Source organism: Fomitopsis serialis, assembly GCF_022376445.1.
Source record: "Fomitopsis serialis strain Sig1Antser10 chromosome Unknown B0H18scaffold_1, whole genome shotgun sequence".
Classification (NCBI taxonomy): Eukaryota; Fungi; Basidiomycota; class Agaricomycetes; order Polyporales; family Fomitopsidaceae; genus Fomitopsis; species Fomitopsis serialis.
Window position 1 is genome coordinate 673,521 of NW_025954961.1, and position 12,157 is coordinate 685,677.

The 12,157-nt window shown below is 58.2% G+C and overlaps 7 protein-coding genes across 7 annotated transcripts; 3 read left to right on the forward strand and 4 right to left on the reverse strand.

Moving 5' to 3' along the window:
- Nucleotides 1–358: 358 nt before the first annotated feature.
- On the forward strand, nt 359–1,862 carry B0H18DRAFT_966245 (uncharacterized protein; the record flags this gene model as incomplete). Its single annotated transcript, XM_048043323.1, has 5 exons — nt 359–931; nt 1,013–1,082; nt 1,134–1,271; nt 1,310–1,503; nt 1,710–1,862. Coding segments are annotated over exons 1-5 (740 nt in total), but the record flags the coding sequence as incomplete, so codon positions are not given.
- Nucleotides 1,863–2,318: 456 nt separating this feature from the next.
- B0H18DRAFT_1112428 (uncharacterized protein) lies at nt 2,319–3,174 on the forward strand (the record flags this gene model as incomplete). Its single annotated transcript, XM_048032813.1, has 5 exons — nt 2,319–2,379; nt 2,443–2,617; nt 2,681–2,801; nt 2,860–2,886; nt 2,992–3,174. The coding sequence occupies 5 exons, from the start codon at nt 2,319–2,321 to the stop codon at nt 3,172–3,174; spliced, it is 567 nt and encodes a 188-aa protein (XP_047901070.1).
- A 44-nt stretch (nt 3,175–3,218) lies between these two features.
- On the reverse strand, nt 3,219–4,935 carry B0H18DRAFT_1205524 (uncharacterized protein; the record flags this gene model as incomplete). The annotated part of the gene is made up of 5 exons (XM_048036133.1): nt 4,477–4,935; nt 4,221–4,303; nt 3,560–4,146; nt 3,312–3,434; nt 3,219–3,283 (listed from the first exon to the last, which is right to left on the reverse strand). Exons 1-5 carry the CDS (start codon nt 4,738–4,740, stop codon nt 3,219–3,221), a joined length of 1,122 nt encoding a protein of 373 aa, XP_047901071.1. The 5' UTR covers nt 4,741–4,935.
- B0H18DRAFT_966254 (cytokine-induced anti-apoptosis inhibitor 1, Fe-S biogenesis-domain-containing protein) lies at nt 4,936–6,423 on the reverse strand. Its single transcript, XM_048043324.1, has 5 exons — nt 5,935–6,423; nt 5,692–5,863; nt 5,270–5,587; nt 5,177–5,232; nt 4,936–5,122 (listed from the first exon to the last, which is right to left on the reverse strand). The coding sequence occupies exons 1-5, from the start codon at nt 6,131–6,133 to the stop codon at nt 5,061–5,063; spliced, it is 807 nt and encodes a 268-aa protein (XP_047901072.1). The 5' UTR covers nt 6,134–6,423; the 3' UTR covers nt 4,936–5,060.
- B0H18DRAFT_966255 (uncharacterized protein) lies at nt 6,424–7,847 on the reverse strand. The gene is made up of 4 exons (XM_048043325.1): nt 7,213–7,847; nt 6,925–7,157; nt 6,755–6,871; nt 6,424–6,704 (listed from the first exon to the last, which is right to left on the reverse strand). Exons 1-4 carry the CDS (start codon nt 7,828–7,830, stop codon nt 6,596–6,598), a joined length of 1,077 nt encoding a protein of 358 aa, XP_047901073.1. The 5' UTR covers nt 7,831–7,847; the 3' UTR covers nt 6,424–6,595.
- Nucleotides 7,848–7,961: 114 nt separating this feature from the next.
- B0H18DRAFT_966256 (uncharacterized protein) lies at nt 7,962–10,372 on the forward strand. Its single transcript, XM_048043326.1, has 4 exons — nt 7,962–8,222; nt 8,253–9,112; nt 9,235–9,393; nt 9,425–10,372. The coding sequence occupies exons 1-4, from the start codon at nt 8,115–8,117 to the stop codon at nt 10,251–10,253; spliced, it is 1,956 nt and encodes a 651-aa protein (XP_047901074.1). The 5' UTR covers nt 7,962–8,114; the 3' UTR covers nt 10,254–10,372.
- Nucleotides 10,373–10,442: 70 nt separating this feature from the next.
- Nucleotides 10,443–11,948, reverse strand: B0H18DRAFT_966260 (Sucrase/ferredoxin-like-domain-containing protein). The gene is made up of 5 exons (XM_048043327.1): nt 11,686–11,948; nt 11,563–11,642; nt 11,058–11,505; nt 10,732–11,003; nt 10,443–10,670 (listed from the first exon to the last, which is right to left on the reverse strand). The coding sequence occupies exons 1-5, from the start codon at nt 11,816–11,818 to the stop codon at nt 10,506–10,508; spliced, it is 1,098 nt and encodes a 365-aa protein (XP_047901075.1). The 5' UTR covers nt 11,819–11,948; the 3' UTR covers nt 10,443–10,505.
- Between the last annotated feature and the right edge of the window lie 209 nt (nt 11,949–12,157).

The window sequence follows — 12,157 nt, forward strand, 5'->3', positions numbered from 1 at the left end:
CTATGCTGCAACGATGTATAGAATGATGTATGACGCACTCGTATAGCTTAATCTGTCTTCTGGGGGCATGGCTCTGTGTCATATGGTCTCTTGGTGAGAACGCAAGCACAGAATCTGGATAGGGTTCGCAGTGTGCGATGAGTCTATGAGATGAGCTCAGTCGGGTGCGCCCTGCAAGCTAGGTTGGTCTAGGTGCAAGAAGCTCAGGCGTGGCAGCGCCCATGAAGCCGGTCCAGGCTCCAGACGTTCGACCCGATTGACTCGAATAACGGACAGTAGTAGACAATTTTGCCGATGTCAACCAGACTGAACAAAAGACACAAAAGCGGTCGAGGATGAGTCGCAGTTGAGGCAGGGGGACGACGATGGCCCGTTTGTTTGTCTCTTCTTTGCAGCTGCTTGGAGGGACAAATTTGTTTTCTCCGGTTTTCTGCAATTTGGACCGTGTATGAAGGTGTTTTGCGGGGGACAACAACAGCACACCGACGCAACGTCGCCGCCGCCGCCGCCGCCAGCGACGACGCACGCAGGCCATGGCGTCCTCGCCGCGCGCACCGCGTCGGCGGCCATTCTGGGGAGGTGGCCCGTGCGTCCTGGGATCACTTCGCATGGATGACATAAGCGACGCCCGTTGGTTCGTCTCGCAGTCTGAGTCTGCTCTCCGCCGTCTTCCCTCCTCGTCCCGCCTTGCCCACCCGAGCCACTGAGCCACTGCCCCTCGAGCCTACTCTCCGACGCCGCACCTCATGATGGCTCAGCAGCCGCAGACGGTCATCCCGCCAGAAATGATGCAGGCGGGTGCGCCGATGCATGCGTCGTATTACCCCGAGAACCAGACCGACCTCACGGGGGGCCTGCCACTCAACCTCGACTCGCTGCGTGACGGCCCGCCAGGGAGCAAGCCGTTCTACCCATATTCGACTCTCATCCGGTAAGTAGCCCGGTCGACATTGTTTGTTGTGGCATGTGGCCATGGTCCAAACAAGCGGTGGCTCACTGCTTGTTTGGCCAGATACGCCATTAAAGGCTCGCCAAATCAGAAGCTCTTGCTGGAGGATATATACTATGCCATTGAATCAAGGGTGCGTCCGACGAGTTCCACGCGGCAGGCGTGTATTGATTTCTGCTCGCAGTTTCCATACTTCAGAACAGCGCCTCCAGGATGGAAAAACTCCGTCCGCCACAACCTATCTCTCAACCCATGCTTCGAGAAAGTGCCCCGACCGTTGACGGACCGGGGGAAGGGCTCCTACTGGACAGTCAACGACAACGTCGACCCCGGACTGGCGTCCACCGCGTGCGAAAAAAGAAAGGGGGCAAAGGCGGGGGCAAAGGTCGCTCAGCTCGTGTCGAAGAGGACATTGACTACCATCCGCCCGAGGAGAGTACATTCAGCGATACAAACTTCGTCGCTCAGCCTATGCGCCCCGTCGAGGCTGGGCCGAGCACACAAGGTGCGCCACCGCCCCCGCCGTCAGCGCCGTTCGTCCAGCACCAGTACGGGTACGTCCGCTTCCACACCGTGTACCTTCCCCTCTCTCATTGACGTGTACATGTAGTTTTGACCCCAACTTCGCGATGATGCCGCCCCCACCACCCGGTGGTATCGCTACCCGCCAATACCGCCGCTCTTCACGCCCGACGAGCGGTTCGAGCTCGACGAGCATGGGAATGTGAACTGGCATCTGCATGGCTGAAGGAGCTCACAGCCTTCAACGCCTCACAGAAGACCAGCAGAAGGCGGGAGCAGATCAGGAGTGGTACCGTATGATGCTGTTCAGAGTTCGGAGCGGGATGATGGCACCGCCGAATCCGGGCGATCCTATGGTGGGCCCGCCCATGATGGACCAACCCCGAACCCGGTGGAGGAGGTGACGCAGTAGATCTGCCATGCTGTAGGTTGTGTCGTCAATGACGTCTGCGAAACACAACAACCCTTCCTTCGCACCCTTGGTGCTTGCTTGGTGCTCGCCCAATGTCATCTTCTTCCTATGTTGCCCTTCTGTCACTTTTCGGGATCCCTCTGCTTGGACTAGTGGCATGGTGTTGATAATGGTAGTGTCGGATGGACATAGAGTCAGTCCTGTAATACAAACCCTGCTCGTTTGCCAGTCTCGGTTGTTGAATGTTCGACCAATTTACGTTCGACATTTGCTTAGTCGCGCGCACGTGATCGTGCATCGACGCGTTCACCAAGGATCGAGATCCGCTGCTTGAACGATCGCGTACTCGGCTTTCTCGAATCCTCCAAGAAGCCTAAGTCGTTACCAGGACCGCCTGAGTCAACCCTCCCCCACGAGTATCGCGAACAAGCCACCATGTCATCTCACTACTATGAGGTCGCCCTTTTTGGCGAGTTCTACCCACAAGATCTCTCAGGTGCGCGCCCTCCGAGCCAGAATGCTTATACGGTACTAATGGCCCCCTTGCGTGCTGGTTCAGCCGTCATGAACCGCATAACGCTTCACAGCGAGTCTGCGCATCCGATGCACGCCCGAGAGATAGTCTTCGAACAAACACGTTTCACGAATGAACCCCCGAGCCACCGCGGAGAGCATGGCCAGGAGCCCCCGTTACTCAGAGCTCGCAAGGATTTGCTCGAGCCCGAGGCGAAGTGGTGAGTGCTCTGAGATACACTTGTTTGTCGAGATCCCTTCACGAATCCGACCACGTCTTGTAGGGTTCTGTATTCATACCTGAAGCCAGAGTCCGCACGCGTGCACCCGAGGCCACAGTGCGCCCTTGGGCTACTTGCAGGTGGTAGGCAATGCCCTTCATTTCGCTTCGGCTTTGGGGTACACGTACGTATTCAGCTTCAGTTGCTCATGCCGCACTGAATAGTCATCCGTTTTGGCACAGGCGTCGCTCCCAGATGTACAAGCGTGGGTACGTCTTCCGGCGAGGCCCCCTCCTCGTTCAGATGTTTCAACAAGAACAGGCACGTTCAAAGTGGCCTCGAAGTGCATTTGGTTGCTCACATACACCTCATAGGTCGACCAGAAGACGCAGAAACCCATCCCCGCACATCCGGACACCCTATGGGAGGTGGAAGTCCGAACTGCTGCGCCAGTGCGCAACAGCCAAGAGACGCCCCTCAGTAGATATATAGAGGCTGTCCTGGAGACACAGCTCCTCATGAAGGGCTTGCTCGATCTCAGACGAAAAGACGTTTGAGCAGTCAAATGCCGTGTCCTCGCAGAGAACGATCAAGAAACAAGCTAAGCACCGACATCCTCGTGCTCATCTCCGGAGTCGCCCCAATCCACCTGCTCCTCGTCGCCCTCTCCCATCCTGTCAAACGCCATCCGTACCTGGGTCCCGAAGCGCGCCAGCTTGGCGAAGCTGCTCCAGCAACACAGCGAGGTCCTCAGGGCCTGCTTCTAGTTCATCGTCTGTCTCACCCTCGGCATCCTCGTCCAGCAGTCCGTCATCCTCTCCAGATCAATACCTGCACTACCGCCTGTGGTCCGCTCGCTGTGGCCGGTTCACGTTGCTCTTCATCATCACTCCCGCATATCCTCCAAGCAAGTCAAGGACATTCTTCTCCTCCGTCGCCTACCTTCTTCCTCGCTTCCGTACCCTCCAAGCAGACCGTTGATAGCCTTCTTCCCCTCCCGCACACTCAACTTGCGTCGCTTGGGCGTCGGCTCCTCTGCTTCCCGCTGGACGCTGCCTTGGTCGTCAACTATCGTCCCATGGAAGGATCCCTCTTCCCATATCTCGATCGTCGGAAACTCCACAAAGTTCTTGTGCTTCAAGTTGACACCGATCGGTTTCGCCGGATCCAGTTTGTAGTACGCTTCGCAGCGTACATGCCCTGGTCGTGGGCCCGCGGCATTGCGGCGGGCATCCAAGGAAGCTAGGGGGTCGAGCGGCGTCTGCATGACGCAAATGGGCATGGTGAAGCCTTCGGGGTCGTCAGGGTCGGGGACGATGAGGGAGCTGATCCACGTCGGGAATGGGTCTCCCTTCTTGGACTTCTTGCGCTCCGCGACCTGCGCACGCATGACCTCCAGCAGAGGCCTCTCCAGTGCATTGCGGTGCGTCAGGAGGGAGAACGGTTGTCGTTTCTGTTGTGAAGAGGGCTGTAATGGATCGGGAGGCGGATGGAACTTAAGCTCGATGGTGAGCAGCGCAGTGCGATTTCTGCAGGTGCGGTACGGGAAACGAGATGTACATCACGTTTTAGCGAGTAGATACAACAGAGGGCTGATGCGTACTTGAAATCCCACGTCGACTGGTTGAGGATCCGCCGCTCCATACCGTTGGGAAGCATCTCCATCTCGATGTCCCGGAAATCCAGCTGCATCTTCAGCACGTCCCTCTTCGACCGCGTCTTGCCCCCCGCCGCACCGGCACCCCTCCCCCGACCTCTCCCTCTCCCGCCCCTCATGCTTGTAGCGACCCTGCCGCGCCCCGCTCCGGGGCGCTCGCTATATAGCCACCTTGCACGATGTCTCGTCCCCAGTCACCCACTTGCCGCCCCATCTCCTCGAGGAAGGTGTAGTCGCTCATGAGCGCCATGTACCCGTACTTGTTCATGGACACGTACGCGGCCTTGTTGCGCACGCCGGAGCACCCGTCCGCCAGAGACTTGTGCTGGTTGGCGCACGGCATGGAGCACGTTCGCATGTTGCACCGCGGGCAAGTGTAGATCGCGGGCTTGACATGACAGACGACGCAGAGTGGAGGTTGGGATTTTGGAAGTACGCTGCCGGATGCCTCAGGCTGCACAGACATGAGTACACTAAAGAAGAGTTTTTGGACGGATGCGAGCTGGAGGAGAGCTGAGGGAGACAGAAAGGGCTCCTGTCAGTGTACAACGTACATACGAGCAGTTGCTGACGCGAAAAATACGACCCACGTGAGTAATATTGAGGCGCGTCGCGTTCGGAAACTTCGGATCGCCTACGCGCACAGACCAAACCAACAGCTACTCAGTCGAAGAAGCGAATGAAGGTGTAATCTTCAATTCCAAGTTATGATGTCTACAGAGAGATATACAGTAGGATGTCATAGGACCAATGAAATATAATACAGAGTCTGTGCTTCCCAACAGTCTAAATATCATCCATTCCGAGGTCAATCTCGACCTTTTCGCCGGGCTTGAACGCAGGCAAACCTAGATGGAATGCGTTAGACACAATAACCGAAGTAATGCGTGGTCTGAACGCACCTCTGTAAGGGCAGCCCGAACACCGGAAGGCATCACCGAGGTAGCAGTTACCACAGCTACTCGTCGCCTTCGGTGCAGAGCAGCAGCAGCGACCACCTGTCCTTCTCACTCTGCGGCACCTCCATCGTCTGCCCGCTCTCCGCGCCGTCCAGCAGCACGACCTTACTGTTCTTGACCTCCTCCGCCTCGAGCTCCGCCAATCCGCACGTGCAGTTCTTGCACGCCCTCTTCCTGCGCGGTGCGCCCGCCGTCACCGGTGGGCACACCTCCGGCCGCTCGCGGTCCTCAGCAGTCAGCAGGCTCTCAGCGTCGATGGTCGGGGTCGATGGCGCATTAAGCGTCCACAACGCTTTCTTCGAGCCTTGCGCTCCGCATCGGTCTTCCGGCGGAGCGGAAGCGCCGTGGCCGGTGCTGATTTGAGCGGTGCGGCGGCGGTGTGCGCGGGCTTTTGGGCGATGAGGGTGTCCTCTGCGAGAGGTGCGAGGATCATAAAGCCCGCGAGGGTGAGTTCGGACGGAAGCGAGGGGAGTGCATCGCCGAGGTGGAGGATGTGCAGCGTTCCCAGGGGCTCGAGGCCCGTGAGCAGCTGCGAGAGGAGCGTGGACAGACGCGGTGCGAGGGCTTCGTACTCGGGTGGTGAGAGCGAGACGTGGACGGAGGCGAAGCTCGAAGGCGTCAGAGTCGTGGCTGCCAATGATGGGGCAGCAATATGTCAGCTCTAGGCCTTTCGTCGGTATGTAGCGTCGTCGCGTACTTACCGCCATCTATGAGTCTGTCTACCATGTATTTGTCTACCTGGCGTGTCTCCTGCAAGCTCGTGATGAGTGACTGGTATCTCCCGTCTTCGGCCGTGGCTGGGGAACCGATGGCGAGCGCGGGTCCCTTTACGGGCACGGCTGCGACGACGGGCTGGCCCTGAGGAACGACGGGGGACTCGTAGATTGCTGCGGGGGCCATGTTTTGCGATGTGTTGGTGATGGGGGTATCGTCGAAAGTGTGGGGTTTTATGAGACTGCGAGAGGATGAGTGGGACAAGCTGCTTACTCAGACAGGACACAGTCAAAATAATCCTGGGCGATCGACTCATTGGATCGGTCACCCGGGTCACGCATCCCGGCGCTCCGGCTCCCCCGGGTGGCTGCCTGCCTTGCAATGCCTGCCCCGCCAGGTGAATGCATCCCATGCGTTTGCGAATTTACTATTTCCACAGTGCGGCCCTGTGGGCGATTCGCTTGCCCACCGCTGACGGTCAATATTGACGTCTAATCAGTAATGCACCTTGCTCGTGTAATCTGCTTAGCGGGTGAAGCTAGAGCCTGAGTTTGGCATTCTACTAAGTAATTGGAGCAACACCGTTAGCCCCACGGGCAGGACACAAGCTCTCCGACCGAGCACTTCGCGGACACCTGCTTGGTAGCCTCACAACTTCCACACTTGATGGTTCTTGTACCCCAACTCACCCAGCACACCTCCGACAACTCCCTGCGAGAAATTTCGACCATACGGCCCAGCGATTGCCGTGATCATTCTAAGAAGCCATGAAGTTAGTCCACACTTCTCCAAACCGATCATGACGACGTACGGTTCGGGCCCACAGACCAGGAACAGTACTTCTTTTCATTGACATTGGGCGAACTCGACCGAGAGAACAAGGATCGCCACCACGAACGGGCGTTGTCGGAGCCGAGCGCGTTTCTATGGCACCCACGTTGATTCTGCCCACCTGGACGTCATCCGAACCGACGGACGGATGCACGGGGCCCTCGGAGGAGTCAACGAAGAGAGACATTTGCAGCCGGTCAGGGTGCGCTTGGCTCGCAGAGAGCAGAGGTTCTAGCATATCCGGCGGTGGGAGTTCGGACGGCTTGCGCGCAGCATGCAGCAACGTAAAGCGGGTCTTGGTCGGAACCTTTGTAGGATCCTTGAGCAGCTTCGCATGCAGAAGCTGGTAGAAGGGCGTTATGCCTGTTCCTCCTGAGATCTTACAATATTTCAGATGATGAGTGCGCAAAGACAGACACGTGAAGTAGACGCACCATAACAACTTCGTCCCATTTGTTATCATCCCACAGCCATGTACTCAAAGGCCCTCTGAGCTCGATCTTGTTCCCCATCTTTTTCGAATGCAACCACCGGCCGACCTCACCCTTCTCATACTTCTTGACCCAGAACCTCATCCGCCCCCGCTCGTCAATGCCCTCTAACGGCGTGTACGGCCGCTCGACCTGTATATCATCATCCTTGATGTAAACAGACCAGATCGGGTTGTAGATGGATTCCTGGCTGTCCGGGACCGCCTGGGGAGGCAAAGCCAACGTAATCAAGCGTGTGTCCGGGTCGGGACACTCTTTGATGGCGGTCAGCGTCGCGGGGGTGTAGTGTCTCGGTGAGAAGAGAACGTCAGGGCGAGTCGGAGCTGCCTTGGATTCGTTTGGCAAGAAGAAAATGGTGGCCGTGCCAACCCCAAACACTCCGAACCAAATGAGCACGAGTGTATTGCGGTACCTCAATACCTCTTGGGAAGGACCAGTGGGCAATGGCTTGTACGCCGGTTTTCCTGGCGGTGCATGGGCATAGCGCAGCTGCACAATGTGAGCTCGAGGGGGTTGTGGGCAAAGGCGGACGGGAGGGCGTCGTTGGGCGAGCCTGAGCATGATGCTGGCGTTGAGTACGATCGAGTGTCCAGTTTGGGCGGTGACGCGAGGGTCAATATGAGGTCACGTGGGCGCTACGCGGGGTTGACTTCAAGCCGGCGTCCCGGGCTGGGGCTTGGTTCAAGCCATACTCTACACTCCCGCTTAATGCCCGGTCATTGAGTTGTGTACATCCTATCGCTCATTTCTACTATTTCTCGAGGACCACGTACATCTCTACCTGCAGCCTAGCCACCGGTGGCGCCCCGATACGACTCTTCACGACCCACACGACTTTCACGACCATGAAACGTTCCTACGACCACACCTTTGCTAACGACCGGGACCACACATTCGCTCCTACCGCACACTCCTTCAAGTTACGTCACCCATACGCTGGTGCGCCGCAGGCGGTGTCTTCATCATTCGGTGATTCTGCTCAGGCTTGCCCGACGAATCCGACCTACGGCTCTGGCTCTGGCTACCTCGACTTCCGGAGGCCTCTAATCAACACTTCCTCTGGCTCGAACGATGACTTCCAGTCCAATGCTGCAACGCCCAAGGCCGTTGCCCCCCCTCGTGCCGATTCCTACTTCACGATCAGACCTGACCCTGGCACTACTGGTCTCGGGATTCACTGCGACAGCATTGCCAACCATTCTGCGCGCACCGTCAAGCAAGAAGAGATTCCTCTCGATAGCCTGAGCGAACTGTGCTCTCCTGTCCCCGGCGGCTTGCTGGAACTGCTCACGAAGCCTCATGTCGAACCTACCCGCGGCAACGAAGCTTGTCTCAGCCACACCGAGGCACCAAACGCTACGATCTATGACGACCCTTTGGACGACGTGATCACGTTCGAGGATTCTCTGGCGTACTTTCCTAGGTCCGACACGCCGGTTCTGCATTCGCTGCCGTCTCTGCTGTACCCTAGCAGCTCTGGGTTCAATGCGGGGGACTTCTACTCCAACGGCCCTCTCTTCTACCCCAGCGGCTCCGAGAGCAGCGTCGAGAGCACCCTGGTCAATACGTCGCTTTTCTACCCAAGCAGCACTGAAGCTAGCGTTAACAATAGCCCGATCAAGAAAGCTCCTTTCTACGCCAGCAGTTCTTTTGACAGCGTACAAGATGCCCATTCCGCTAGCTCTGGTTATGCCAAGGACTCGCTCCGCACTCTGCTGAACTTTGACTCGCCGCTTCTGGGACTGGGCTACGATGCTGGCTCCGACAAGAAGGAAGAGCCCGTCGTCGGCCTCTACGCGGACATCAACCTTCGCAGGGTGCTCACTAGACACGATGCCCCGAGGTCTATGTCAACCCTGCCGATATCATGGGCGAACAAGAGGTCCCAGTCAAGATAGAAGAGAGCTAGAGGTCGCAGATTTCTTCTAGTGGATGACCAACCGGACGTCGTGGAGCTCGAGCAAGACAATTGCCAACTGTCGACTCTGAAGATATAACGGGGTTCACTGAAGAAGCAGTCCAGGCTATCGTCGGTGTCATCACTGCCGCGAAACAGGATGAAGACATGATCGTCTCGCCAGGCCTTCCCCCGCCTACGGATGCTCCTGCATTCGTCTTCGATCTGTCAGGCATCCCTCCGCCCATCATTTCCCAGCCCACGAATTCCCGTTTGCCCCTCCAGCGACGGCGCCGCCTGCTTATGCCATATCTTACAAGCCAGTGGCGCTCAAGAGAGCGTCCCGGTTGCTCAGCTGAGTTTTACCGCAAGCCTCGACTACGCCCCGTATGCCTTCTTCCCTTCCAGTTTCACCGCCCTTCAGCCGTCCCAGCGCACACCGCTCCTCGACCGCCAACCGCCCGCGCCCGCGCAGCAAGCCCCACCTTACGCCTCCCCTATGTTCTTCAACACCGCCGACGCACCGCACCCGCAGACCCCCGTCTGCAACGCGCACATGGGCGTCGAGCTGGAAGAGCTCCGGCGCCGCGCGGAGAACTACCGGCGGTGCAACCCCGGCACGGACATCGACAAGTTGTGGCTCCAGTCGTTCGCGGGGCGGCTGTCGGAGGACGGCGTGCTCATGGACGAGTGGCGGTGCTACGTCAAGGGCTGCGCGCAGCACAACAAGCGGAGGGACCACATCCTCGTGCACGTCGGCTCGCACGTCGAGCATCGGCCGTTCAGCTGTGGGCGGTGGTACGTGCTCCTCCGAACTTTCTGTGCGTGCGTGAGGCTGACGCTGCGGCGCTGTGACAGCGGGATGCGCTTCCTCCGCAAGAACGAGTGCAAGCGGCATGAGGCGAGCCACGACGGGGCGAAGCCGTTCGAGTGCATGATCTGCGCGCCGGTGCAGCACAGGAGCTTTGCGCGCCAGGACTTGCTCAGGCGGCACATGCGGGTGACGCACGGCGTGACGGGCGAGTCGGCGGTCGACCGGCGAAAGAGGATGAGGACCGACGTGGACGACGGCGAGTACCGGCCGTGATTGTGTGAGGAGTAGAGTAGGGAGAGGAGCTTTCCGAATGTTGAATGTTGACTGTAGCCGCCTGTACCAGTACTGTATGTGTATCACAGCCTATTAGATGTATCAGTCAAAACAGTGATGAGACAATGTAATGACGTTTGGATAGCCCGAGCTCGGATTGAGGTACCGCGCCAGTGGTCGAACCGTTGATGAAAACCCAACATAGTAATGTTCCCATAAGTGTAACAGTCGTGGTGCGTACATCGGAAGTGTCTACCAATCATGTAGGCTCGCGTGGCCAGGGCGGGAGAGATTGAGCCCTCCGCGCAGAAGCGGGGGCAAGACCTTCCCTCCCAAAATCGTCTCCTTCACTATAGCGTCTACCTCATGGGGCGTAACGCGCCCATACCATACGCACGCACCCTGCGGTGAGTTGATCTACCGCACCAAGTGTCAGCTAACTTCAGTATACCGCCGAGCAATGTATTGCGAGACGCACAATGACGTTTCCGGCGAATTTGTGTCCGCCCATGTGTGAGTTGCGAATTATGAGGACGCGCTTCTGCTCTGCGACATCCTTCAGCCGCTTTTCGACCTCCGCGCGCAACCGCTCGTCTGAGCCGGTGAACTCTTCGAGGGGAGGTCCCGAGAGCGAAGGGTCCTCGATCTGGGTGTGGACCTCCCAGCCCTCATGCTCAAGCGCGGCTGTGAATGTCTGCTCGAGCTTGGGCGCCGCGATGGCGCAGCGGTTGTCCCTCCGCTTGTGTGAGCCTGCGAGGAACCTCGTCAGCGTCCTGCTAGTTTAATCCGACAATATGAACTGACATAACATGATGACGGAAGAGTAAGGAAGCACATAGGTCTTCAGAGCATCGCTTTCCCTCGCATCGGCCTTCAGCGAGTGCAGGAGCTTCTTCGCGCCCTCCTCCGAGCGTTCCACGCTCGTAACGACCTTGTACTGCGGGAACACCAGGACCGTCTCGCGTGTAGCGTCGTCGCAGACGGTCTTATGGCTCCCGTTGAGGATGGTAACCTTCGAGCTCTCGGTGGACTTGTACACCCCCGGAAGACCGCCCGCGCCGTTCGATGCAGCGTCTTTGCCGCCCTTGCCGTTCGCTGCAGCGTCCTTGCCGCCCTTGCCGTTCGCGTCCTTGCCTCCCTTGTCCTTGGGTGGTTTGAACTCGCCCCGGGCGGAGTCGATGTATGCGGCGAGCGTGCCCGACGCATCCGTCACCTCCCTCTCCCAGTCTGACTTCCCGGTAGATATGACAACCTGCGCAGAGCATGTGTCAACTGACGGGACACACCGGCATGAGGCTCCGAGACATACCTGCGTAGCGTACGGCTTCATGGAACCGAGCATTTCTGTTTCCATGTCCACATCGAACCTTGATGGATATTCATCGTGTCCTGCGCCGGTCAGGAGAGTCCCCCGCGCGGCTGCGTTACGCACCTTCATCGCAGGGGTTTGCGCACCCCCGGCAGTCCGCGTCAGACACAGGGACGTCGGCGGCCTTGAGTTCGGAGCCATGGTCTGCGCCGACGCCGCCGACGATGTACGCCTTGAGCTTGCGGAGGGTGCTCATCTTCAGGATGTGGCTCGGGAACTGAGGGGACGAGGGGAGGATACGGGAGCTTAGTGAGTTGTTGCATCTAATAAATAGAGAGACATTTGTCAGGGCGAGGATGGCGGTAAGCTGCCGCAGCCAGTGAGGCGATCGAACATTACGACCACACACGGCACGGCAGTCACGGCACATCCGTTTATCAGATAAGATTCGACCGCACCGGCCCCGAACATACTGTACTAATATTTCGACCAATTGTTCAGCGGATGTGACGCGTGACGCAGGTGCTCGGTGTTCAGAGATCTCGGTGATGCGTGACAGGGTGTCCTGGTTGCCCCTGGTCGGCCCAAATAGGGG

Bases quoted from the DNA above. Each gene is read 5' to 3' on its own strand.
- B0H18DRAFT_966254 (XM_048043324.1), bottom strand. From the start codon at position 6,133: ATGGCCCCCGCAGCAATCTACGAGTCCCCCGTCGTTCCTCAGGGCCAG. The intron at 5,588-5,691 runs GTCCGAACTCAC...CGCTCAAATCAG, and splicing joins GATGCACTCCCCTCGCTTCC to CACCGGCCACGGCGCTTCCG. The intron at 5,123-5,176 runs GTGCGTTCAGAC...CATTCCATCTAG, and splicing joins TTCGGGCTGCCCTTACAGAG to GTTTGCCTGCGTTCAAGCCC.
- B0H18DRAFT_966260 (XM_048043327.1), bottom strand. From the start codon at position 11,818: ATGAGCACCCTCCGCAAGCTCAAGGCGTACATCGTCGGCGGCGTCGGC. The intron at 11,643-11,685 runs GTGCGTAACGCA...TGACCGGCGCAG, and splicing joins CGCAAACCCCTGCGATGAAG to GACACGATGAATATCCATCA. The intron at 11,004-11,057 runs GTCAGTTCATAT...GGTTCCTCGCAG, and splicing joins CTCTTCCGTCATCATGTTAT to GCTCACACAAGCGGAGGGAC.
- B0H18DRAFT_966256 (XM_048043326.1), top strand. From the start codon at position 8,115: ATGAAACGTTCCTACGACCACACCTTTGCTAACGACCGGGACCACACA. The intron at 8,223-8,252 runs GTGTCTTCATCA...GATTCTGCTCAG, and splicing joins ACGCTGGTGCGCCGCAGGCG to GCTTGCCCGACGAATCCGAC. The intron at 9,394-9,424 runs GTCAGGCATCCC...ATCATTTCCCAG, and splicing joins CCTGCATTCGTCTTCGATCT to CCCACGAATTCCCGTTTGCC.
- B0H18DRAFT_966255 (XM_048043325.1), bottom strand. From the start codon at position 7,830: ATGCTCAGGCTCGCCCAACGACGCCCTCCCGTCCGCCTTTGCCCACAA. The intron at 7,158-7,212 runs GTGCGTCTACTT...AAATATTGTAAG, and splicing joins AATGGGACGAAGTTGTTATG to ATCTCAGGAGGAACAGGCAT. The intron at 6,705-6,754 runs GTCGTCATGATC...ATGGCTTCTTAG, and splicing joins TCTGTGGGCCCGAACCGTAC to AATGATCACGGCAATCGCTG.